Source organism: Notolabrus celidotus, unplaced genomic scaffold (genome assembly GCF_009762535.1).
Source record: "Notolabrus celidotus isolate fNotCel1 unplaced genomic scaffold, fNotCel1.pri scaffold_240_arrow_ctg1, whole genome shotgun sequence".
Taxonomy (NCBI): Eukaryota; Metazoa; Chordata; class Actinopteri; order Labriformes; family Labridae; genus Notolabrus; species Notolabrus celidotus.
Window position 1 is genome coordinate 9,037 of NW_023260085.1, and position 27,565 is coordinate 36,601.

The following is a 27,565-nucleotide window of genomic DNA, read 5'->3' on the forward strand; positions in this document are numbered from 1 at the left end:
ACCCTGTACCCACTGACAGGTGACCCTGTACCCATTGACAGGTGACCCTGTACCCATTGACAGGTGACCCTGTACCCACTGACGGGTGACCCTGTACCCACTGACAGGTGACCCTGTACCCACTGACAGGTGACTGTGTACCCACTGACAGGTGACCCTGTACCCACTGACAGGTGACCCTGTACCCACTGATGTTAATAAAAATCCACGATGAGTCAGTCGTTCATGTTTAACTTTATTCAGACGGTGAGGTTACACTGTAAAAAATATAACTTTAAAAGAACTGAACACCTGTACACTGTACAAACATCAAACTGTTTCAACTCAACATCAGCAGCAGCTCTGAGGAGGACCAGGTGAGACCAGGTGAGACCAGGTGAGACCTAGTACCCTCATGAGTTCAATGAGTTCAGATTAAAGAAGAAAACTTTGTACACTTTCTGCAGAGACTCGAGTTAACCAGACATTTCATCCTGAAGACACACACACACACACACACACCCACCCAGACACCCAGACACACACACCCAGACACCCAGACACACACACACACACCCAGACACGCACTCACTCACACACTCACTCACACACACACACACACACACACACACACACACACACACACACACACACACACACACACACACACACACACTCACTCATCTTAAAATAAGGCAGAAAAAACATCCACTAATCAGAAAACTTTTGTGTTAAAGTTGCTCTGGTTGTCCGTTACTCTGGTTGCCCGTTGCTCTGGTTGCCCGTTGCTCTGGTTGCCAGTTGCTCTGGTTGCACGTTGCTCTAGTTGCCAGTTGCTCTAGTTGCACGTTGCTGGACTTCATTAATGAAATGCTGACTATGTTTAATGAACATGAATGTTACCATGGTAACAGTGAGACCTTTTAATGATGTCACATAACCAATCAGGTCTTGCACTTGCTATGACATCATCAACCTGTGATGTCAACTGGGGGCGTGGCCTCTTAGTCCAAGGGGGACCAGCCTTGGCATTGGCTTCCAAGACACGTCTTTCTCTCCACCCTCCTCTTCTCTGGCGGCTACATCAGTAACGGCAGGCTCCGCCTCCTTTGTCCCTCCCGCCTTCATCTGCAGCAGGGGGGGCGGAGTCAGGATGCCTGGCTGCAGCTGGCTCCTCATGATCTCTGTCTCTGGGGTCTCTAAGGTCACAGTGTCCTCAGAGTCTGAGTCTAGCTGTAGGAGCCAGGGGCCACCCTGCTCCAAGGCCCCACCCACAGCATCACACTCCTCTTGAAGCTCTGCCTCCACCCCTGCTGTGACTTGAGAGACGGTGTTTAGGAAGTCAATCTCCTGAAGGAGTGATGTCAGACCAGAAGCCCCTCTCAAAGACCCATCAACCCCACCCACAGAGTCCCCAGACCGGCTCGCAGAGGGACTGTCCTGGCCCACAGAGCCATCCTTCCAAAGACCTGGATCTGAAGGGGACTGGCTGAGCTGTAGAGGCTGCTGGTCTGTTTCTATGTGTTGTTGTTGTTGTTGTTGTTGTTGTTGTCCTGTTGGTTGAACCAGGTGCAGCAGGTTGTTGACATCTGTAACAGAACAAAGTTCACGAGTTAGCTTTAGCTGTGAGAGTTGAACTGGTTAGTTATGCTAGTTATGGATTAGTTACACTAGAGTTAACCTCTTGGTTGTTAGTTAGCTCGTCAGTTAGCTAGCTAGTTTAAGAGTTATTACCTGCAAGGTTAGTGATGGCGAGGGGGGCGGAGCTGCAGTAGATCTCACCCGTTTGGGGGTGGAGTACAGAGGCGAGGTGGATCTGCTGATTGTTCAGTGCAGAGAGGTTGAAGGTGACGGAGGCCACATCTACAGACAGGAAGAGAACAGATGCTTCACACGGGAAACTTCAAAATAAAAGCATGACAAAGGAGAGAGCAGAGCAATCGACACCAGATGAGGCAGAGGGCGCCGTTTCTCCCGCCGATAATGGACTCAGGGAACCCAACTACTGAAAACTACCTGCCCCACAGTCAGACCTGAGTCCAGGTAACTAACATTCAACTAGCTGACACACCAGCACTCAAAGGTACATCAGGATCACAAGAACCCCCAGGTTCACCAGGATCACCAGGTTCAACAGGATCACCAGGTTCATCAGGATCACAAGAACCACCAGGTTCACCAGGATCACCAGGTTCACCAGGATCACCAGGTTCGACAGGATCACCAGGTTCATCAGGATCACCAGGATCACCAGGTTCACCAGGATCACCAGGATCACCAGGTTCATCAGGATCACAAGAACCACCAGGTTCACCAGGATCATCAGGATCACCAGGATCACCAGGTTCAACAGGATCACCAGGTTCATCAGGATCACCAGGATCACCAGGTTCACCAGGATCACCAGGATCACCAGGTTCATCAGGATCACAAGAACCACCAGGTTCACCAGGTTCAACAGGATCACCAGGTTCATCAGGATCACCAGGTTCACCAGGATTACCGGGATCACAAGAACCACCATGTTCACCAGGTTCAACAGGATCACCAGGTTCATCAGGATCACCAGGTTCACCAGGATCACCAAGATCACAAGGAACAACTGGTGATCCTGGTTCACCTGGTTCACCCTGTTCACCAGGATCACCCTGTTCACCAGGATCACCTGGTTCACCAGGTTCATCAGGATCACAAGGTTCACCAGGTTCACCGGGTTCATCAAGATCACTTGGACCACCTGGTTCACCTGGATCACTTGGATCACCTGGTTCACCAGGATCACCAAGATCACAAGGACCGTCTGGTTCACCAGGATCATCAAGATCACTTGGACCACCTGGTTCACCAGGATCACCAATATCACAAGGACCACCTGGTTCAACCAGTTCACCTGGTTCACCAGGATCACCATGATCAAGGGATCACTTGGACCACCTGGTTCACCAGGATCACTTGGACCACCTGGTTCACCAGGATCACCAAGATCACAAGGACCGTCTGGTTCACCAGGATCATCAAGATCACTTGGACCACCTGGTTCACCAGGATCACCAGGATCAGCAGGATCAGCAGTCACTGTCTGAAGGAGGTCTCACCCTTCTCGGTGTTTCGGCTGCGTCTCAGGATGTTTGGAACTGTTCGTGTCCTGTCCCGAGTTACTGACGCAGGGTGGGAGGCAGTGGGAGGAGCCAAACGAGATACAGGAGTGGGAGGAGTCTGCAGGCTCAGAGTGGGAGGAGCCTTTGAAGTTTGCTGCTGCAGGTATAAAGATGATGATGTGATGTCATCACGGGTTGATGATGAGGCACCGCCCCCTCCAGAAGCCTGCAGCTGATTGGCTGCTGAGTCTGTCTTGGCTGAGCGGCGCCTCCTGAAGATTCTTTTCTCACTTTGACCTGCTGTCAGAAACACACACAAGACCTGAATCATACCTGTGACTAAGAGAGACCTGAATCATACCTGTGACTAAGAAAGACCTGAATCATATCTGTGACTAAGAGAGACCTGAATCATACCTGTGACTAAGAGAGACCTGAATCATACCTGTGACTAAGAGAGACCTGAATCATACCTGTGACTAAGAGAGACCTGAAACATACCTGTGACTAAGAAGGACCTGAATCATACCTGTGACTAAGAGAGACCTGAAACATACCTGTGACTAAGAGAGACCTGAAACATACCTATGACTAAGAAAGACCTGAATCATACCTGTGACTAAGAAAGACCTGAATCATACCTGTGACTAAGAAAGACCTGAATCATACCTGTGACTAAGAGAGACCTGAAACATACCTGTGACTAAGAAGGACCTGAATCATACCTGTGACTAAGAGAGACCTGAATCATACCTGTGACTAAGAAGGACCTGAATCATACCTATGACTAAGAAAGACCTGAATCATACCTGTGACTAAGAAAGACCTGAATCATACCTGTGACTAAGAGAGACCTGAAACATACCTGTGACTAAGAAGGACCTGAATCATACCTGTGACTAAGAGAGACCTGAATCATACCTGTGACTAAGAGAGACCTGAATCATACCTGTGACAAAGAAAGACCTGAATCATACCTGTGACTAAGAAAGACCTGAATCATACCTGTGACTAAGAAGGACCTGAATCATACATGTGACTAAGAGAGACCTGAAACATACCTGTGACTAAGAGAGACCTGAATCATACATGTGACTAAGAGAGACCTGAATCATACCTGTGACTAAGAAAGACCTGAATCATACCTGTGACTAAGAAAGACCTGAATCATACATGTGACTAAGAAAGACCTGAATCATACCTGTGACTAAGAAAGACCTGAATCATACCTGTGACTAAGAAAGACCTGAAACATATCTGTGACTAAGAGAGACCTGAAACATACCTGTGACTAAGAAAGACCTGAATCATACCTGTGACTAAGAGAGACCTGAAACATACCCGAGACCAACAAAGACCTCTTCACCCTCCTCCTCCTCCTGCTCACCTGATCTGTGTTGGATCTTCCTCCGGTAGGTGTCTCTCTGCTTCTTCAGACAGGTCTTCAGGCTCTTCAGGATCGTGGTCTCGCGCTGCAGGGACTGAATCTCTCGATGAGCCTGAAAGTCAGAGGTTGTTTTTGACTCGTGGTCTCCTGAGGCTGTTCAGACCGACTGAATCCACATGTTGGTTTGAAAACACTTTAATGGAGCCTGAGTCTTAATCAACACGGTCTCAGCAGATGTGTGTCTGACATGAGTCTGGTCCTGCTGGAGGTTTCTGCCTGTTAAAGGAGGTCTGTCTAACATGAGTCTGGTCCTGCTGAAGGTTTCTGCCTGTTAAAGGAGGTCTGTCTAACATGAGTCTGGTCCTGCTGGAGGTCTCTGCCTGTTAAAGGAAGTTTGTCTGACATGAGTCTGGTCCTGCTGGAGGTTTCTGCCTGTTAAAGGAAGTCTGTCTAACATGAGTCTGGTCCTGCTGGAGGTTTCTGCCTGTTAAAGGAAGTCTGTCTAACATGAGTCTGGTCCTGCTGGAGGTCTCTGCCTGTTAAAGGAGGTCTGTCTAACATGAGTCTGGTCCTGCTGGAGGTCTCTGCCTGTTAAAGGAAGTCTGTCTAACATGAGTCTGGTCCTGCCGAAGGTTTCTACCAGTTAAAGGAGGTCTGTCTAACATGAGTCTGGTCCTGCTGGAGGTCTCTGCCTGTTAAAGGAGGTCTGTCTAACATGAGTCTGGTCCTGCTGGAGGTCTTTGCCTGTTAAAGGAAGTCTGTCTCACATGAGTCTGGTCCTGCTGGAGGTCTCTGCCTGTTAAAGGAGGTCTGTCTACATGAGTCTGGTCCTGCTGGAGGTTTCTGCCTGTTAAAGGAAGTTTGTCCTTGCCACTGTAACTTGCTAAATGCTGCAAAGTGCTCTGCTCATGGTGGATTAAGATGAGATCAGACTGAGTCCTGTCTGTAAGAGGGGACTGGATCTGATCCGGTCTTGATGTTGCGTCTTTGTTAATGATAGAACATAGAGGACGGTCTAGACTTAAAGAATAAGAACCTGCTCCAAGCCAGGTGTTCACGGTGCTAACCCTAAGCTGCGTGTGAGCAGAGCTGGGAGCTGGTGTGACCCACTGCAGATGTCTAGACGCTGATTCTAGTTGTTACCTTTTGCAGCAGGTGTTCTCTTGAAGAGTTGTTGCTGTTCAGGACTGATCGGAGAGCTTTAAAGGCGGCGTGGATGGTCTGGTCCTGGTTCAGCTTCCCTTCACTCAGACTGTCTCTGTAGAGGAAAGAAAACAGCTGCTGGATTAGCCTCACCTGGTGTCTCTCAGGAGGAGACTGACTCACACATATCAGTTGCTTCTTGCTCTGTGGTGTCATGATGATATCTGCCCTTACTTTGAGTCCTGGCCTGATGTGTAACTCCTCTGTGTATTCCTCTGATCCACATTCAGCTGATCCATCGAGATGCTGTGAACATCAATGTCCTCCTAAAGCAAACAAACAAACAGCAGTTTACTGTGACTGTAGTCATTGGATGTTTTTTATTCAGAAACATCCATCCAGGACTTTTCCTCTGAGTCGAGTACCGGAGGCAGCAGTCTAAGCAAGTCGACCCAGACATCTCTCTCCTCAGCCCCATTTTCCAGCTCCTCCTGGAGGATCCTGAGGCGTCCCAGACCAGCTGGGCTCTGGATCTACCCCAAGGCCTCCTCCCAGGTGGATGTGCCCAGAACAACTCTAAAGGGAGGCGCACAGGAGGATCCTTGAAAAACCACCTGAACCAACTCCTTCCAATGCAAAGGAGCAGCGGCTCCGAGCTCCCTCCTGATCCTGATCCTCTCTCTGAGGCTGAGGCTGAGCCAAGCACCACCCCCCCCCATGGACAAAATCTGCATTGTTCCTCCTGTATCTTAGGACCTTCGTCCAGAGCCTCCTTCCAGCACTCTTATGTCCCCCCTTTACTGGGAGGCTGAGTGCTGGGATACCCTGATAGGTAGAGCACTCTCTCCGGTCCCCCTTTTTAAAGGTCCACACCAACTCAACATCAAAACCTACGGCCGTGGATAAGATGATACCTGGCCTAGGGAGGTCTGGTAGTGGTCTCTCCAGAGACTCAAAGGAGGCTGGGTACCTCGGACTGCTTTGAGGTGCACATGCACAAACGACAGTCAGAGCCTTCCTCTCCTACAGAGAACCCCAACACTAAGGGGGCTCGTGAGTACCCACTCCCCTCCCCCTGAGGAACTTTGGAATAGTAGGAGTTAAATATTTTAAAACTTTCCATCGTTTTCTGTTTAACGTGTAAAATGTTGAATTTAAGAGATTTCTTACCTTACTTGTCGTCACGGCGACAACTCGATCTTCATCAGACAAGTTATCCATCAGCTCATCCAACAGCTCCGCCTCCATCCTTTCTGTGACAGGTCAGAGGTCAGTGTCAGAGGTCAGAGTTTAAAACACAGACTCAGGGAACAAAGGTCAGAGGTCAAACCTGTGGTTGGAGCAATGATGCAGAGGAAGTCGTCCCTCCTCTTCGTGAGTTTTCTCTTTAGATCGGTCAGACTTGTTTCGGTCTTCCTCAGCTCCTGGATTATCTGGACCGCCTGCAGCAACACAAACAACTTACTAACCAATCGACCAATTAACCAATCAGCTGACCAATCAACCAATCAATCAATCAATCAATCAATCAATCAATCAATCAATCAATCAATCAATCAATCAATCAATCAACCAACCAACCAGCTGACAAACTATCTGTAATCTGAAATGTCAGACCTTGTTCAGGATGTGGATCTTTGGGGTCTTCTCTTGCTGTCCCAGTTCCCTCTTTAGTTTTCTGAACAGCTTCTTCATCTTCCCGCGACGCTGCTTCTCCAGCATGTTGTGAACACGGCGCTGAGACGAAGACAGGAAGTGATCATGAAGTGAACTGACGGGACATATTAATCTGTAATCTCCGGTGAAACTTGAATCTGCATGAAACCTGATATTTAGCCGACTCTAAGTCTTCATCTGTTGTCTTCTCCAAGTCTGACGAGTTCTCCGTCTCGCTGCTCTCGGCCCCACCCAACTCCGCCATGGATGCCATCGTCTCCATGGCAACAAGCTCTGTGTCAACCTGTAAGAAAGAAGTTTTTGTGTTTAATCCGACATTAGAGTTTATTTGAGATTAACTTCATCATGATTTAGTGCTAAGGGACTAAACTGTAGCACCAATCAAGTGTTCTCTTTATCAAACAGTAATCTGGACTACTCTGGATTACTCTAGATTATTCTGAATTATTCTGGATGAGTGGATTATTCTTAATTATACTGGAGGACTAAATTATTCTGGAAGACTGAAATATTCTAGATTATTTCTAGATTTCTTTGGATAACTGGATTATTTGGGATTATTCTGAACGTCTCAAGGTAACTCTGGATTATTCTGTTCTACTCTGGACGACTCTGGATTATTTTGGATTATTTTGGATTATTCTGGATTAATTTGGATTATTCTGGATTATTCAATTTACCCCAAACTTGTCTGTCTCTCTCTCTCCGTCAGTGTCCTCATCGATGTCTGACGAGTTCTCCGTCTCGCTGCTCTCTGACTCCTCCTGTTCCAACATGTCTGACGCGTGCTTTGCTCCGCCCCCTGTCTCTGCAGCAGAAGGCCCCGTCTCCACACGCGTGATGGCCCCGCCCATCAGGGCGGGAATGTGCGGTCGGACTCTCTGCGCGGTGGGGTCAGGTTCAGGTGTGACCTCTGACCCTGGTGAAGCTGGTTTGGGGTTCTGATGGATAACCCTCCCACCAGGAGTTACTGTCACTGTTTTCACGCCAAGCTCCGCCCCCCCGCCTGAAGACGGGTTCAGAGATAGGAAGTTCATGGGGGGAGTTTGAGGGTGAGGCTGGGGAAGGGTGAGGGAGGCGGGGCCAGTCAACACCTTGGTCAGAGGAGGGGGCGGGACTTTAACACAGGTAACAATCATCGGTTCTTTTGTGGAGTCGGTGGGGAAGATTTTAAAGCTGCACGTCGACTTCTGAGCAACATTGGGGACGGCGGGGAGGGCGGGGCAGGGGGGGAGGGTGGGCAGAGGGGAAGGACCTGAGGCCTGAGGGGGGGTCTGTCCACCAGCAGTTAGGATAGGAGTCTGACAGGAAGCAGGAGGGAGGGCTGAAGAGAGAGGAGGGGGTTAGTCACATGATCAAAACATAAACTGCATTCACCGAAAACATGACAGGGGTGGACTCTGATGGTCTGATGTGGACTCTGATGGTCAGGTGTGGACTCTGATGGTCAGGTGTGGACTGATGGTCAGGTGTGGACTGTGATGGTCTGATGTGAACTGTGATGGTCTGATGTGAACTGTGATGGTCTGATGTGGGGGTGTGGACTGTGATGGTCAGGTGTGGACTGTGATGGTCTGATGGAGACTCTGATGGTCAGGTGTGGACTGGGATGGTCAGGTGTGGACTGTGATGGTCTGATGTGGACTGTGATGGTCTGGTATGAACTCTGATGGTCAACTGATCTCACCTCTTTGCATGGACAGGGTCTGGTTCTTGTCATGGTTCTGGATCTTGATCTGGCCCTGGTTTACTGGTCTCAGCTGGCTGATTGGAACCAGTTGAACCAGTTTCCCATCTGGTCTGCGAAAGTACTGGGCTCCTGATGTAGTCTGGACAGGCTTCAGGATCATCCTCTGACCGGTGGGGGGCGGTGAGGGACCCAGTACAGGAAACTTCCCACTAGGACTAGGTGCTGGAAATACCATCATCTGAGAGACCTGAAGAGCCGGGTTCTGTACAAGAGATCTGCTCAACCGATTGTCTGAAACATACCAGAGACCAGCAGGGACAGGGTCTGAATATAAACCAGAGACCAGCAGGGACAGGGTCTGAATATAAACCAGAGACCAGAAGGGACAGGGTCTATGGTTTGTCTTCTTACCTGTTGGGGGGTTGGAGTGAGCAGATGTCTCAGGTACCACTCTGACCTGATTGGCCCCCCGTGTCTGACCGGGGTACACCTTCAAGGTGACGACCTTCTTCCCCGCTCCTTCAGGTGTAGGCTGGGCAGACGGGGCAGCGGATTGGTGGAGATGGATGGGCGGAGCTTCCTCTGAGACGGACGAAACTTAAATCAACACTCGATTCAGGTTACATAGAACGCTAACGCTAACGCACCTGCACTGCAGCTAGTTCATGGACACTCCCTGGTTTACCTGAGGGGGGTACCTGAGGGGTCTACCTGAGGGGTTTACCTGAGGGGGTTTACCTGAGGGGGTTTACCTAAGGAGGGTACCTAAGGGGTGTACCTGAGGTGTTCACCTGAGGGGGTTTACCTAAGGAGGGTACCTGAGGGGGTTTACCTAAGGGGGGTACCTAAGGGGTGTACCTGAGGTGTTTACCTGAGGGGGGTACCTGAGGGGGTTTACCTAAGGGGGGTACCTGAGGGGGTTTACCTGAGGTGTTCACCTGAGGGTGATACCTGAGGGGGTTTACCTAAGGGTCGTACCTGAGGTGTTCACCTGAAGGGGGTACCTAAGGGGTCTACCTATGGGGGGGACCTGAGGGGTTTACCTAAGGGTCGTGCCTGAGGTGTTCACCTGAGGGGGGTACCTAAGGGGTTTACCTATGGGGGGGTACCTGAGGGGTTTACCTAAGGGGGGTACCTGGAAGCGAGCACCCAGGCCTTGTTAGAGTGAGCCGGCCCCTCAGAGAGCTCCAGGTAGAGACTCTCTGTCTGCTGCACTGAGCGCGCTCGGATCCTGTTCTCAACCAGGTGAGGAGTTTAGCGTCAGTTACCATGGTGATCCGGTCAGGTGAAAGAGAGCCAGCTCCGGGTTCCCCTCTGATCTCGCTCCCTGGTACACGGCCTGAACATTACCATGCTAACAGACAGAATCCCACACCTGTCCTGGTCCAGGTTCTAAACGGTTCTGCTGACACTCACTGCTCAGAAGATTCAGAGCTTCTGACTCATCAATCAATCAACAAAGGTAAGGCTCACCTGTGGGCGGGGCCTTAATCTTGAGCACTGGAAATGACGGCTGAGATTTGGGTGGGGGGGCCGACGAGGATGCTGTGTGGGGGGTCAGTCCCAGGTTCTGGTTCTGAGGTGGTTTAGAGGAGCCCAGCTGCTTCCTGTTGGACCCAACCCGACCTGTCAGGTACGCCGCTAACCTGTTCGCAGGGTGGAGCGCCCCCATCTGTCCCAACTGGATCTTAGCGAGAGGATACAGCTTCCCATTCACCTGACAAATCACAGGTAAACAAACAGGTAAACACAGGTAAACAAATAGGTAAACACACAGGTAAACACAGGCAAACAAACAGGTAAACAAACAGGTAAACACACAGGTAAACACAGGCAAACAAACAGGTAAACACACAGGTAAACAAACAGGTAAACACACAGGTAAACACACAGGTAAACACAGGCAAACAAACAGGTAAACAAACAGGTAAACAGGTAAACACAGGTAAACACACAGGTAAACAAATAGGTAAACACACAGGTAAACACAGGCAAACAAACAGGTAAACACAGGTAAACACAGGTAAACACAGGTAAACACAGGCAAACAAACAGGTAAACACAGGTAAACACACAGGTAAACACAGGTAAACACAGGCAAACAAACAGGTAAACACAGGTAAACACAGGCAAACAAACAGGTAAACACAGGTAAACACAGGTAAACACAGGCAAACAAACAGGTAAACACACAAGTAAACACAGGCAAACACACAGGTAAACACAGGTAAACACAGGTAAACACACAGGTAAACACACAGGTAAACACAGGTAAACACACAGGTAAACACAGGCAAACACACAGGCAAACACACAGGCAAACACACAGGTAAACACACAGGTAAACACAGGTAAACACAGGTAAACACACAGGTAAACACACAGGTAAACACAGGTAAACACACAGGTAAACACAGGCAAACACACAGGCAAACACACAGGCAAACACAGGCAAACACACAGGTAAACACAGGTAAACACAGGCAAACAAACAGGTAAACACAGGTAAACACACAGGTAAACACACAGGTAAACACACAGGTAAACACAGGCAAACAAACAGGTAAACACACAGGCAAACACAGGTAAACACAGGTAAACACACAGGTAAACACACAGGTAAACACAGGCAAACACACAGGCAAACACACAGGCAAACACACAGGTAAACACACAGGTAAACACAGGCAAACAAACAGGTAAACACAGGTAAACACAGGCAAACAAACAGGTAAACACAGGTAAACACAGGTAAACACAGGTAAACACAGGTAAACACAGGCAAACAAACAGGTAAACACACAAGTAAACACAGGCAAACACACAGGTAAACACAGGTAAACACAGGTAAACACACAGGTAAACACACAGGTAAACACAGGTAAACACACAGGTAAACACAGGCAAACACACAGGCAAACACACAGGCAAACACACAGGTAAACACACAGGTAAACACAGGTAAACACACAGGTAAACACAGGCAAACACACAGGCAAACACACAGGCAAACACACAGGTAAACACACAGGTAAACACAGGTAAACACACAGGTAAACACAGGCAAACACACAGGCAAACACACAGGCAAACACACAGGTAAACACACAGGTAAACACACAGGTAAACACACAGGTAAACACACAGGCAAACACAGGTAAACACACAGGTAAACACACAGGTAAACACACAGTTTAACACACAGGGTTTGGTCCCTGGCCCCTGTGGCCGGTCTCACCTGGATCAGGTGCTCGGTTCCTCCGGGCTGTTTCCTGTTGGTGGACAGAAACCCGGCAGGTGAGACTCCAGTGAGGAACGGCAGACCCAGGCTGACCATCTTCTTCTTCTCTCTTCTTCTATTCACTTCTTCAGTGCTCCTCCCATCACGCAGCGGTTGACATGTTGGTCCCACCTCCTCCTCAATCTCACCTTCTTCCACCTCTCGCTGCCAATCTTCCGGAGGCTCCACCCCCCTGAACACCTGTGAACAGAGACACAGGTGAGCCCTCCGTGTCGGGCTCTTTGGACTGTGCATTGGAGCTGTTGTTACCTGTCCTTGAGGGCCTGAGCTGGTTTCTCCTGGTGGTCGATTCACTGGGGCTGCTGGTTTCTCAGGTCCTGGTTCTGGTCTGGAAATGTGGACTCTGTACTGGATGCAGCGGTCTGGTCCACTCCCCTCGGGGGTCTGGCTGATTGGGACGATCCGATAACCCCAAACCCAGAACGGTTGGTCCAGCTGGTCCCGAGCCATCCGCTCGCACAAATGCTTCAACACCTGGCTCCTGTCGGCGGCGCTGCCCCACTTCCCCTCCGCGAGGATGATCAGACGCTTCGACGGTTTTGGCGTCGACTCCGCAGCAGAAGCCAAAGACGAGGCCAAGGGGCCCGGCTGATCCCGTCCATCTAGTCCAGGAGAACACGTGAGTTACAAAGAGACTTCAAACGACCCCACACAGACCCGACGTGACACAGTTATCATTAATAACAACAATAATAAAAACAATATTAATAACAACAATTATAATCATTCTTTATAACTGTTAATATTAATAATATGATGGTAGTTTTTATCTTTATTTTCAGTATTATTATAACTCTTAACTATAGTAGTAGTATCATTAATTATTCAGATTTCTTTCCATTATTATTTTATTTATAATTTAAAAGAAGAACTGTCCTGGACTCACCTGGTGGAGGGGCGGAGCTCTGGGCGTCCTTTTGTTTCTGGCGGTTCAGATAAGTGTCTTCAGACTTTTTGTCTTCAGGTGTTCCCTGGAGAAAAAATAAAGTGTGGTCACACCTGGACCAGGTAAGATCTCTAAAAACATGAAGTCTGAAACACATAATCCAGATTAACTTCCACACAGCTGGCCTCAGCTGGCCTCGCCTCACCTGGCCTCACCTGGCCTGGCCTCACCTGGCCTTAGCTGGCCTCACCTGGCCTTAGCTGGCCTTAGCTGGCCTCACCTGGCCTTAGCTGGCCTCGCCTCACCTGGCCTCACCTGGCCTTAGCTGGCCTCACCTGGCCTTAGCTGGCCTAAGCTAGCCTCACCTGGCCTTAGCTGGCTTCACCTGGTCATTGCTGGCCTCACCTCACCTGGCCTCACCTGGCCTCACCTGGCCTCAGCTAGCCTCAGCTGGCCCAGCCTCACCTGGCCTCACCTGGCCTCACCTGGCCTTAACTGGCTTCACCTGGCCTCAGCTAGCCTGGCCTCACCTGGCCTCACCTGGCCTCACCTGGCCTCACCTGGCCTGGCCTCACCTGGCCTCAGCTGGCTTCAGCTGGCCTGGCCTCACCTGGCCTCACCTGGCCTTAGCTGGCCTCACCTGGCCTTAGCTGGCCTCACCTGGCCTTAGCTGGCCTCACCTGGCCTTAGCTGGCCTTAGCTGGCCTCACCTGCTGTCTGCGGCTCCTCCCCTTCAGGTGGAAACCTCGGACCCGGGCACAGCTGCTGGACTCGCGGGTCTCCTGCAGATAGATCGGAGACGCTGCTCAGGAGAGAAAGTCTGACCGGTGATTGTGAAACTTCTGAAGGTTTGAGTTGGGACTTACATGACGGCCGGGCAAGTGATCTGCTTTAGGGACCTGGATCGGGTCTGGATCCAAGTCTCTGCTATCCTTCTTCCACAGAGTCTGGACCCTCTCTGCAGGCTGGGAAACACTCTCAGCCTCCTTCAGAACTACAAGAGGGGATGTCATTAGAGTCAGATTAAAGGAGTCATGTGATCACAGAACTACAGTACCCATGAGCCTCAGCAACAGCACGTGAAACCAGTTAACATAAACCCTGGTGACATCACAGCCTAAAGGTTTCTGATTGGATGATGAACACTCCTTATTTCTAACCCTTTGATAATGTGAACCTACCGTAGGCCATCTTCATCCTCCTCTTCCTCCTCTTCCTGCTCCCTTGGTGGGAAGGACTGGAGTCCGGTTCCAGGTTCTGCAGGAGAACCACCTTCTGTTTGAGGCAGCTGCAGCCCAGCATGCAGGCAGGCCGGCCGCAGTGACTGATCCTGGAGCAGTAAGACAGACTAGAGCACACGCAGCCCAGCCTGCAGAACTCGTTCAGGCAGGGTGGGGCCTGTCTCTGGACCACCTGGACCGGCTTAGTCGGGTTCTCAATGACAAAACCCTGAGGAGGAACCACAGGGAAAAAAACATAAATTACAGGAAACAGAAAACTAACTAACGGACCCTTAAGGGGACCACTAAAATCTCCATGAGTCCAAAACCAGCAGGGGGATTCTGATATGTTCCTGAAATAGAGATAAAGAACCCTACCAAGAGTTCTGGGTCTACCCAGGGAGTCCCCCAGTTGGACATGCCCAGAAACCTCAAAAGGGAGAAACCAAGAAGGTTCCTAACGTGACACTGCTGATGGGAGGTCAGCTTCCCCTCACTCTTGAACCAGAACCTTGAACTTTCCTTCCACTGGCTGGTCTTTGAAATCCAGTCCATGAGATCAACACCCACTAGGATTACGACTACTAATGGTAGCTGTTAGATACCAGTCCAGGACCTCTGATGGTCTCTGATGCTGCTGTACTCTTCTATGTCCCTCGCCTTCAGTGCCTGTCCGTGCTGAAACGCAGATCCAGTTTAACTTCTAGACCTTACCAGAGATGAAGATCCAGCTTCCACTGGATCTTCTCCTCATTAGAAGACATACTGGTCTGGTTCAGGAGTTCTTCAGAGTGTCCTATCAACCACTCCACAATAAAGTCCTGCACCAGCTCAGATTCCTTTCCTACCAGAGAGGTAATACCAAAAACCACATTATGCAGACAAGCCCACCAACGCCCCCTTCTGGTCTGCTGCCCGGCCCCATATCATCCCTGAGAGTGTGGTGGGCCTGTAAGGCAGGAGCTCCATGTGGCTCTTCTGAGCCCGGATCTGAGCCCAGTTCACCCCATGATCAGGTATTTGTGTTTGAGTTTTAATCTCTTACCTTCAGAGTGAACAGTGATGTCAGAGCGATGGCGGCCCTCTCTTCAGTAACTCTAGTCCTGGGTCGTCCCTCCCAGACTCCCCCATCCTCCAGGTCTTTCTGTCTCAGCAGGGCCCGAGTCATCACAGGGACCTCGTGGTTTCCATTCCCGAGTTCAGAGTCTGACTCCAGTGGAGCCAGGTCCTCTGTGTCAGCAGGATGGGAGTCTGTGGAGCTCCAGGGGCCAAAAGTCTTAGACACGGTCCCGGGTTTCAGCTTTCTTCTCCTCTTTACTGCAGGGGGCTGAGGTGTGTCGGACTGGACCCTTAGGTGATGCCTCTGTCTCTTCGGTTTGATGACAGGGGACGAGGGTTCTGATGCAGGGAGGGGTTCTGATGCAGTGAGGGGTTCTGATGGATGGGGTGGTTCTGATGGATGGGGTGGATCTGATGGATGGGGGTGCCCTGATGGATGGAGGGGCTCTGATAGAGTAAGAACCACAGGTTGTTTAGTCACATAGTTTGACTCGCCTGGACTGGATCCCGAAGTAGGAGCTGAAGCAGGTTCTGGTCTGGGTTTCTGTGGTTTTGGACCTCTCCGCTTGGCTGTTTCTCTCCGAGGGTTTTTGGACTCTTTTGGGGAAACTTTTGGTCTCATGGAGGGGGGGACAAATCCAGATATGAGGTCTGAGGTAGGGGTCCCAGTCGTCTGCTTCTTCAGGACGCTGTGGAGGGTCCGGACGTAGCTGGTGCTGCTCGTGGGCAGCTGGTAGACCGGAGGGTCCAGCTGGGGCTGAGAGAAGCTGTCGGCTCGCTGATCGATCAGCTTCCCCTCATTCTCCAGATATTCATCCAACATGTCGCTGCAGAACGCAGACAGGTTCCTCTTCTGTAGGTCAGGACCAGGGCCAGGACCAGGACCAGGACCAGGAACAGGACCAGGAACAGGACCAGGAACAGGACCAGCTGCAGGACAGAAACAGGGTCAGGCTGCAGAATCCAGCAGGATTAACTGATTCATCACATGGTGTTTCTCTCTCTCTCACACACACACACACACACCCACACACACACACACACACACACACACACACACACACACACACACACACACACACACACACACACACACACACACACACACACAGTGAAGGTTTTAAAGGAAGTATTGATCACGTGGTCTAGAGCGTGATTATTGGTCCTGGACGAGTTACATGGATTCCTGTTTCCAGCTCACCTTCAGGTACCGCAGGAGGGGGCGGGGCCTCAGATGAACTGAATTTGTCTCTCCACCCTTTAATTTGAGTCACATCTGTTGTTTTTCCTGTTCGAGACATGAACACACCACAAACACCTGCAGAGAGAAACACAGCTGACCTCAGAGCAGGTAGGTAACTCTGAGACCAGGACAGACAAGGTCTCAAGGTCATCTAGTGGTCTGTATGTTGACAAGGATCAGGTCCTGATGGGGGCACAGACCTGTACTTTGGGACATCTCCAAGTTTGCTTGTTCCACAGAGACTCCTTGACGAGGGGGGAGGGGCAGACGGACCCCAAGGTACTGCAGGTCTATGGCCTGAGTCGGGTCAAGCAAGTTCATCTTCAAACCGACTGAAAACAGGATAACACTAAATCAGATTCACAGATTAAACCAGATAACCCCAGATAACCCCAGATTACACCAGATAACACCAGATAACACCAGATTACACCAGATAACCCCAGATTACACCAGATAACCCCAGATTACACAAGATAACACCAGATTACACCAGATAACCCCAGATTACACCAGATAACACCAGATAACCCCAGATTACACCAGATAACCCCAGATTACACCAGATAACACCAGATTACACCAGATAACACCAGATAACCCCAGATTACCCCAGATTACACCAGATAACCCCAGATTACACCAGATAACACCAGATAACACCAGATAACCCCAGATTACACCAGATAACACCAGATAACCCCAGATTACCCCAGATTACACCAGATAACACCAGATAACACCAGATAACCCCAGATAACCCCAGATAACACCAGATAACCCCAGATTACCCCAGATTACACCAGATAACCCCAGATTACACCAGATAACACCAGATAACACCAGATAACCCCAGATTACACCAGATAACACCAGATAACCCCAGATTACCCCAGATAACACCAGATAACCCCAGATAACCCCAGATAACCCCAGATTACACCAGATAACCCCAGATAACACCAGATAACACCAGATAACCCCAGATAACCCCAGATTACACCAGATAACACCAGATTACACCAGATAACACCAGATAACCCCAGATAACCCCAGATAACCCCAGATAACACCAGATAACACCAGATTACACCAGATTACACCAGATAACACCAGATTACGGATAACGGTTAAAGAATTTTTCCAACCAATCTGAGATTATAAAAAGTTTAACAGATTATTTTTGTTAAAGTGTCCACAGACTGTGTGTAACAGTAGAGCTCTTATTATGAAGCAGAGACCAGCTAACATCAGAGACTTACCTTCCTGCAGCACAGGATGGATCACCTGTCGGTGTCTCATTAGCTTCAAGTCTCTCAGAAGAATACTCTGTAAGGACGCCAACTTCTCCTGCAAGCTGTCCACAGTCTCCCCTAAACACAAACAACCCGATTACACATTTAGAAGCTGCTCGCACAGAGGAGAGAGGACAGAGGACAGAGGACAGAGGACAGAGGACAGAGGAGAGAGGAGAGAGGAGAGAGGACAGAGGAGAGAGGATAGAGGACAGAGGACAGAGGAGAGAGGAGAGAGGAGAGAGGAGAGAGGACAGAGGACAGAGGATAGAGGACAGAGGACAGAGGAGAGAGGAGAGAGGAGAGAGGACAGAGGACAGAGGATAGAGGACAGAGGACAGAGGAGAGAGGAGAGAGGAGAGAGGAGAGAGGACAGAGGATAGAGGACAGAGGAGAGAGGAGAGAGGACAGAGGATAGAGGAGAGAGGAGAGAGGACAGAGGATAGAGGATAGAGGATAGAGGACAGAGGACAGAGGAGAGAGGACAGAGGGTAGAGGATAGAGGACAGAGGACAGAGGAGAGAGGAGAGAGGACAGAGGATAGAGGATAGAGGACAGAGGAGAGAGGACAGAGGACAGAGGACAGAGGAGAGAGGAGAGAGGAGAGAGGACAGAGGATAGAGGACAGAGGAGAGAGGACAGAGGACAGAGGATAGAGGATAGAGGAGATAAGAGAGTAAAGCTACTGTTAGCAGTTAGCATTAGCTTTCATCTTAATAACAGGATGTCAGAGAAACCCTAAGCTAAGCTAAGAGATGCCCTTCCTGTCCACATGCTATGCTAGGCTAAACATCTTGTGGTCTCATAGATTCAACTTGTCCTGTAAATAAACATTTCAGACTGTGCACTGAGGAGGAGATCTGTTAGGACTTACCTCGCTCAGGTGAGTCTGAAGGGGGCTGCAGGTGAGCCTCAGATGTGGTCTGAGGCTCACACACTGATGCTCTCAAGGAGTCCACGACATGAAGTTTGAGGGCCTCCTGTAAACAAAGAGCAGGTGTGTTTATGATCTTATTGGTGTTTTTATTATTGATGTTTTTATGATTATTGATGTTTTTATTATCTTATTGGTGTTTTTATCTCTACTAATGTTAATATTGTTTTTGTTATTTATAAACAGGAAGCTCATGGTCTACTTGATTAACTCAGGACTAGCGCCTTGAGATAACGCTTGTTGTGATTTGGCGCTATACAAATAAAGGTTGATTGATTGATTGATTGATGACATCACATGCTTACAGGCGTGAATCTGACTCACCTTGGATGTGAAGGAGATGAACAGCTGCTCCTCCACCTCCTCCAGGTTCGGCTGCATCAGCGTGTAGGTGGAGTTGTTCGTCTCCATGTCAGTCTTGATGACTTTTCGCCGGCGACACTTCTTCCTGCGCCGACCAGGTTTGAATGTTGGGACCTCCTGCAGCGGCGGGGGCGGCTCTTGCGAGTCTGCTTCGCCTGTACTTTGAGGCGGGCAGGGAGCAGCCAGCGCCTCGGAGTTTGAAAACTCCATCCCCATCCCGAGATCACCATCGATGGAGAACAGGTGCACCAGGTCGCTGAGGGAAGGCGTGGGTGATAAACCGCCTGCGTCTAATGAGGAGAAGGTCGGAGACAGAGGGAGATGGAGCGCAAGGGGGGACAGCTCTGCAGGGAAGGGTAACACCTGTTCATTCACTTCAAACGACAGAGCAGCCTCAGGGGGGGGGCTGGAGGGGTCTAGAGACTTTGGTTCAGGGAGGGAGGGGGTCTCTGAAGGCAGCACAGGTGAGGTAACAGAGGCTAAAGCCAGACTCTGAGGTGTGGCCTGAAATGTAGTGAAGGAAGATGTGCTGTAGTGCTCAGGGGGAAGTAACACTGTGTGCCATTTAAACACAGAAGACCCGTCTCCCTGCACCAAGTCCTCAGGAGGAACCGGGCTGGGTTCAGCAGTCGTGGAGTCCAGTTCAAGAGTCAAGGAGACCGGCAGCGAAGGTAATGGCTCAGGAGAACTTGCAGGAGACAGTGGATCAAAGCCAAAAGAAGAACACTCTGGGTCCAGTAGCAGAGACTCAGACTTCATGATAGAGGGATCTGACGGGGACACCTGAACAGGTAACACTGGGTGGCAGGAGGAGGAAAGACTAGGGGATGAGGTAGTATAAGATGAGGAAATGATGGAGGACAGAGGCTGATCTGAGATTGGTGACACAGCTGAACTATCAGCCAGCTCTGGACCTGGACCTTCAGGATCTGAACCGGACAGATAAGGAGTTCTTTGTTCGTTTGGGTCTGAAGCAGCTGAAGCGTCTGGACTTTGTGGACTGGAAGGCTGAGCACTGGCTTCAGCAGCCTGTCCATGAACCCCCCTGACGTCCTCTTTAGGAGGAGGTGGTGCATTCGTCTGGTTTTCGTTTTGAGTAATATCATCAGGTAGATCCTTGGACGGAGCAGTTTCATCTTCAACAGGATGAGGTGGTGGATCTTCAGCAGAACTCGGGGGTTTGGGTAGGGGTTCAGGTGGGAGTGCTCGGGGAGGAGAGTCCTGCCTACCCCTGTTTTTTTTAGATTTTGTGGAGTGCTGCTTTAAAAACAGAGCGAGAGCAGGCAGAGGCAGCGGCGCTGGACGTTTGTGCGGTTTTACTTTCTCTTGTGACAGAGCTTCAGGCTTCTGTCGGGGGTCTGAGTCCACAGACAGGGTCTTAGACCCTGATGGAGCACAGCTGATGTTGTCCCTGCAGTCCAGGGAGTTCAGAACGCCCTGCTTCACTTTCCTCTTAGGTACAGTACCTCCACCTGTGTGTCCAGGCGGTGTGACAGATTTACTGTCCTCGGGTCTGTTGTGGTTCTCAGTTGTGGTTTTGGTGTTGGTCTGCCCTGTCTGGTGGGAGACGTGGTTGTTGTTGATGCTCAGCTGCTGCAGGCTGCACCTCTGTAGAGAGACGTGAGCTTCACGGATCAGCTCCGAAAACAGCTTCTGAGCTGGAGGAGAGCTGCAGGGAATCAAACCATGAACACATCAGTGACCATCGTCTGCAGAGACACGGAACAACAAAGACCCTGTACAAGGACTTCAAGAAGCCGGACTTCCTTCTGATACACCCTCAATGTATAACACACGGAGCCTGAACAAGGACCATTAAAGGTGCAATCCAAAAAGAGTCCCAGTGAAAAATGTTAAGAACAGAGTCTGACGGTTTAAATCATTTAAAGTTTAAATTTACTGAAAACAGATCAAAGAGAACGAATCAGACGTTCAACATGTTTTATATCTGCTCATTAAATCTGAGACAGGGTTCACACAGAGACCTGGTCCCTGTTCATCAGCTCGTTAAATCTGAGGCAGGGTTCACACAGAGACCCGGTCCCTGTTCATCAGCTCGTCTTTCACAACACTCTGTAACATGGGGAACCCAGGAGACCAGGTTCTGGACTTTAAAGTCAAACGCTGGTGAACCCAGGAGACCAGATTCTGGACTTCAAAGTCAAACGCTGGTGAACCCAGGAGACCAGATTCTGGACTTTAAAGTCAAACGCTGGTGAACCCAGGAGACCAGGTTCTGGATTTTAAAGTCAAGCGTTGGTGAACCCAGGAGACCAGGTTCTGGACTTTAAAGTCAAGCGTTGGTGAACCCAGGAGACCAGGTTCTGGACTTTAAAGTGACATGTTGTCCCAGTCTTGCCTGATAGAGGATTTCAGCTGCCCAACAGTTCAGGGTCTCCTTTGTTGTCGAGTCGGGACTGCAGGCAGGCCGGTTCAGCACCTGGACTCTTCTACTACAGAGCCATGCTGTTGTAGTCCGTGCAGAATGTGGTTTGGCGTTGTCTCTCTTTAATGCAGTGACTTCCACTACAGAGTCATGTCTGTTTTTAATGCAGTGACTTCCACTACAGATTTGTGTCTGTTTTTAATGCAGTGACTTCCACTACAGAGTCATGTCTGTTTTTAATGCAGTGACTTCCACTACAGAGTCATGTCTGTTTTTAATGCAGTGACTTCCACTACAGAGTCATGTCTGTTTTTAATGCAGTGACTTCCACTACAGAGTCATGTCTGTTTTTAATGCAGTGACTTCCACTACAGAGTCATGTCTGTTTATAATGCAGTGACTTCCACTACAGAGTCATGTCTCTCTTTAATGCAGTTACTTCCACTACAGAGTCATGTCTGTGTTTAATGCAGTGACTTCCACTACAGAGTCATGTCTGTTTTTAATGCAGTGACTTCCACTACAGAGTCAAGTCTGTTTTTAATGCAGTGACTTCCACTACAGAGTCATATCTGTTTGGTGTCATAACTCCGGTCCTCACGCCTGCGTCTGCTCAGACCACAGGAGCAAAACTGTCCAATCAGAGCTCAGCGCTCTTACAGGTAAATCAGTCTGCAGTCAGGATAAACACAGATCCCCACTAAAGCCCAACGCTGCCTTACAGGTACCTGTAAGGACACACCCCCTGACAGGTCTATGCTGACGACACTCATGGACGTTTGTAAAGGAAGGAACACGCTACCTTACCGTGAACTCTCCCCGGTGGTCTTTGCAGCGGACTGATCTCTGTTTGGGGTGGAGGGTTTCTGCAGGTCACCTGACACCGAAGGCTTCGGGTCTGGTGCTTTTGAGTTTCTAGGTTTGTGGTTTGCCAGTAAAGACTTCAGGCTCTTCTTCACAGGATGCAGCTCACTAGCTGTGGAGCCTCTGTCTCTGTGAAGGTCTTTCCTGGAGTTCAGTTTTAGTGTTAAGCCTTTGGTGCTCGGGCTGTCCTCCCTCAGGCCTTTGGCGAACGGGTTGTAGTCCACTTTCAGCTGAGCAAAGCGACAGTTCTGATACGCAGTGACGGCCATGAACTCGGTCTGAGGGAAAGTGAAGACAGCAGGACCGTTTAACTTAATGTCTTTAGCTGGTTTGTCAGTCTGGACCAGGTGCAGGCGGGGTAGGTATCGGTGCATTGGGTACAGGATGACATTGCCCTCCTTGTCCGCGATGTTGTTGGTGAGTTTGAGTTTGTAAAAGGACACTGGGTTCTGCATCCAGTGTTGACCTGTCGATGGGGACTCGGGATGAAAAAATGGTGCACTTTTCACCCGAGCCTCTGCCTCCCCAGCGACCTGCCAGCTGCTGTCGGTCCACCCGTACCGACGGTCATCCACAGGTTGTAAGTCCATGATCAACGAGTACTTCCTGGAGGGCTGCAGGCCAGAGATACGGAAGCGACAATAGGGGAACATCCTGCAGCCTTGTTTGGTCAGTATCATCTCTGTTCTGCATTTGAAGAACTCGTTCCACATGCTGTTGTTCTCCAGCGTCACTTTGATGCCTCTGCAGACGCTGTCAGGTGACAGGCCGCCAGGTGACAGGCCGCCAGGTGACAGGCAACCAGGTGACAGGCCGCCAGGTGACAGGTTAACCGGGCTCATGTTGGGGTTACCCATCATACCCACTTTGACAGCGGTGCTTCCTGCCATCCCTCCTTCACTTGTCCTCCCCAGTTTAGGAGAAGACGCAGGTGGTTGGTCTGCTGCAGGTGTGGATGCCTCCTCTTCGTCAAACACCACCCGTCTCTGCTTCTTCCTAGAAGCCATGAACAGGTTCCAGACATCTAAAGAGCGGGAGGGTGTTCAGCCTTTTAGGGCTTGGATACAGACGACATCCTGAAAAACAAGAGGACAAACTCTCACCTTCAACACTGACTGAGCTACCTTCATTAGTACACACTGACTGAGCTACCTTCATTAGTACACACTGACTGAGCTACCTTCATTAGCACACACTGACTGAGCTACCTTCATTAGTTCACACTGACTGAGCTACCTTCATTAGTACACACTGACTGAGCTACCTTCATTAGTACACACTGACTGAGCTACCTTCATTAGTACACACTGACTGAACTACCTTCATTAGTTCACACTGACTGAGCTACCTTCATTAGTTCACACTGACTGAGCTACCTTCATTAGTACACAATGACTGAGCTACCTTCATTAGTACACACTGACTGCTACCTTCATTAGTTCACACTGACTGAGCTACCTTCATTAGTACACACTGACTGAGCTACCTTCATTAGTACACACTGACTGAACTACCTTCATTAGTACACACTGACTGTGCTACCTTCATTAGTACACACTGACTGTGCTACCTTCATTACAGACTGACTGAGCTACCTTCATTAGTACACACTGACTGAGCTACCTTCATTAGTACACACTGACTGAGCTACCTTCATTAGTACACACTGACTGAGCTACCTTCATTAGTACACACTGACTGAACTACCTTCATTAGTACACACTGACTGAACTACCTTCATTAGTACACACTGACTAAAGCTACCTTCATTAGTACACACTGACTGAGCTACCTTCATTAGTACACACTGACTGAGCTACCTTCATTAGTACACACTGACTGAGCTACCTTCATTAGTACACACTGACTGAGCTACCTTCATTAGTACACACTGACTGAACTACCTTCATTAGTACACACTGACTGAACTACCTTCATTAGTACACACTGACTAAAGCTACCTTCATTAGTACACACTGACTGAGCTACCTTCATTAGTACACACTGACTGAGCTACCTTCATTAGTTCACACTGACTGTGCTACCTTCATTAGTACACACTGACTGAACTACCTTCATTAGTACACACTGACTAAAGCTACCTTCATTAGTACATACTGACTGAGCTACCTTCATTAGTACACACTGACTGAGCTACCTTCATTAGTACACACTGACTGAGCTACCTTCATTAGTACACACTGACTGAGCTACCTTCATTAGTTCACACTGACTGTGCTACCTTCATTAGTACACACTGACTGAACTACCTTCATTAGTACACACTGACTAAAGCTACCTTCATGAGTACATACTGACTGAGCTACCTTCATTAGTACACACTGACTGTGCTACCTTCATTAGTACACACTGACTGAACTACCTTCATTAGTACACACTGACTGTGCTACCTTCATTAGTACACACTGACTGTGCTACCTTCATTACAGACTGACTGAGCTACCTTCATTAGTACACACTGACTGAACTACCTTCATTAGTACACACTGACTGAGTCACCTTCATTAGTACACACTGACTGAGCTACCTTCATTAGTACACACTGACTGTGCTACCTTCATTAGTACACACTGACTGAACTACCTTCATTAGTACACACTGACTGTGCTACCTTCATTAGTACACACTGACTGTGCTACCTTCATTACAGACTGACTGAGCTACCTTCATTAGTACACACTGACTGAACTACCTTCATTAGTTCAGACTGACTGAGCTACCTTCATTACGGACTGACTGAGCTACCTTCATAAGTACACACTGACTGAACTACCTTCATTACGGACTGACTGAGCTACCTTCATTAGTACACACTGACTGAGCTACCTTCATTACGGACTGACTGAGCTACCTTCATAAGTACACACTGACTGAACTACCTTCATTACGGACTGACTGAGCTACCTTCATTAGTACACACTGACTGAGCTACCTTCATTACGGACTGACTGAGCTACCTTCATTAGTACACACTGACTGAACTACCTTCATTAGTACACACTGACTGAGCTACCTTCATTACGGACTGACTGAGCTACCTTCATTACAGACTGACTGAGCTACCTTCATTAGTACACACTGACTGAGCTACCTTCATTAGTACAGACTGACTGAGCTACCTTCGTTAACTGGCTGTGCTACCTTCATAAGTACACACTGACTGAGCTACCTTCATTAGTACACACTGACTGAGCTACCTTCATTAGTACACATTGACTGAGTCACCTTCATTAGTACACACTGACTGAGCTACCTTCATTAGTACACACTGACTGAGCTACCTTCATTAGTACACACTGACTGAGTCACCTTCATTAGTACACACTGACTGAGCTACCTTCATTAGTACACACTGACTGAGCTACCTTCATTAGTACACACTGACTGAGTCACCTTAAATAGTACACACTGACTGTGCTACCTTCATTAGTACACACTGACTGAGCTACCTTCATTAGTACACACTGACTGTGCTACCTTCATTAGTACACACTGACTGAGCTACCTTCATTAGTACACACTGACTGAGCTACCTTCATTAGTACACACTGACTGTGCTACCTTCATTAGTACACACTGACTGTGCTACCTTCATTAGTACACACTGACTGAGCTACCTTCATTAGTACACACTGACTGAGTCACCTTCATTAGTACACACTGACTGAGCTACCTTCATTAGTACACACTGACTGTGCTACCTTCATTAGTACACACTGACTGAGCTACCTTCATTAGTACACACTGACTGAGCTACCTTCATTAGTACACACTGACTGTGCTACCTTCATTAGTACACACTGACTGAGTCACCTTCATTAGTACACACTGACTGTGCTACCTTCATTAGTACCCTGTACAGGTTCTCTGTGGGATCTTGCAGCCGCGGTCTGGATACAGAAGCTAATGAAACTCTGAACAAAGAGCCTGACACAGTTCTCTGTTACCTTCAGACACCTGGAGATTCTCTTTAAAGCCATATGATGGTATCTGTAGATTTCTTTAGACCTGTAGGGCAGTCTGAACGCTTGATGAGAGGGTTGTGATCAAACATGGAGCTAGCAGCAGGCCCCATGCTCAGCCTGATGGCCTCCAGTCCCTGAACCTCAGCTCGGTTCTGGCTCTCCCTCCGGGACCACGTGCTCCTAATACCTTCAGTTGGTCGAACACATCGAGTATTCTCGGGTCCGAAGTTCATTCAGCGTTAGGATCAGTTTTTCCTTCGACCAAACCTCGTCGACATCGTGGATCTGGTCTTACTGAGTAAAAACTGCATGCGGTGTGCTGCACCGTGACGTCACAGCGCGTTCTTCTACTGCGCACTCTCCGCCGCCATTTTGCCTCCGCTACCTGGTTCAAACTGTCCCGGGTCCTCCTCCCCGACACCGAGGGTCTGCAGTCCGGCACGAGCTGAACGGGACCGGGAAGGACCGTTTACCTCGACCTACTGGACTTGTTATGGATCATACCTCAAAACTAGACCAGTATCACCGTGTATGAGCCGGAGACCGACCCTGGAGACCGTTAGACAGACACGGTGACCGTTAGACAGACAGACCGGAGACCGTTAGACAGACAGACCGGAGACCGTTAGACAGACAGACCGGAGACAGTTAGACAGGCAGACAGACCGGAGACAGTTAGACACGGGGACCGGAGACCGTTAGACAGACAGACCGGAGACCGTTAGACAGACACGGTGACCGGAGACCGTCAGGCAGCTCTGAGGGTCGGTGTGGACCGGGACTCTCGGCTTCTCCCTCCGGTTCTCAGTGTTTCCTGGGGGGCTCGGTGAGACAGCAGCCCGGCTATGAAAGCTCATGCTCGGTCGCATTTCAGCAGAAGTGAGGTTTAGAGCCCGGTACGGTACCGGGGAGATGAACCGTGAACTCGTGGAACCGTTAAAGTGATAAACAGGAGGGAACGACTCAGTTCTCAAACAGATATATTATAGTATGCTCTACAGGGACAATGCTAAATCAATCTATGCTAACAGTTTACAGTTTAAATGTTAATAGT

At 49.4% G+C, this 27,565-nt stretch overlaps 1 protein-coding gene across 5 annotated transcripts; it reads right to left on the reverse strand.

The window, feature by feature from the left end:
• Positions 1-215: 215 nt before the first annotated feature.
• LOC117809144 (MAX gene-associated protein-like) lies at positions 216-27,166 on the reverse strand. Of its 5 annotated transcripts, none has more exons than XM_034678833.1 (28): positions 26,494-27,160; positions 22,469-23,601; positions 19,237-20,944; positions 18,853-18,958; positions 17,946-18,056; positions 16,884-17,015; positions 16,639-16,758; positions 15,427-16,379; positions 14,343-14,610; positions 14,028-14,155; positions 13,872-13,943; positions 13,162-13,246; positions 12,525-12,877; positions 12,213-12,455; positions 10,448-10,691; positions 9,386-9,556; positions 8,972-9,265; positions 7,965-8,608; positions 7,433-7,567; positions 7,225-7,344; positions 6,938-7,049; positions 6,778-6,860; positions 5,842-5,933; positions 5,608-5,722; positions 4,465-4,576; positions 3,075-3,377; positions 1,714-1,842; positions 216-1,568 (listed from the first exon to the last, which is right to left on the reverse strand). In XM_034678833.1, the coding sequence occupies exons 2-28, from the start codon at positions 23,530-23,532 to the stop codon at positions 964-966; spliced, it is 8,502 nt and encodes a 2,833-aa protein (XP_034534724.1). In that variant the 5' UTR covers positions 23,533-23,601; positions 26,494-27,160; the 3' UTR covers positions 216-963. The 5 variants fall into 5 exon arrangements, 4 of the variants coding, with proteins under 4 accessions (XP_034534724.1, XP_034534728.1, XP_034534727.1 ...); XM_034678837.1 differs by having other exon boundaries at positions 224-1,568; positions 15,427-16,358; positions 16,642-16,758; XM_034678836.1 differs by having other exon boundaries at positions 224-1,568; positions 15,427-16,370; positions 16,642-16,758.
• Positions 27,167-27,565: the final 399 nt, after the last annotated feature.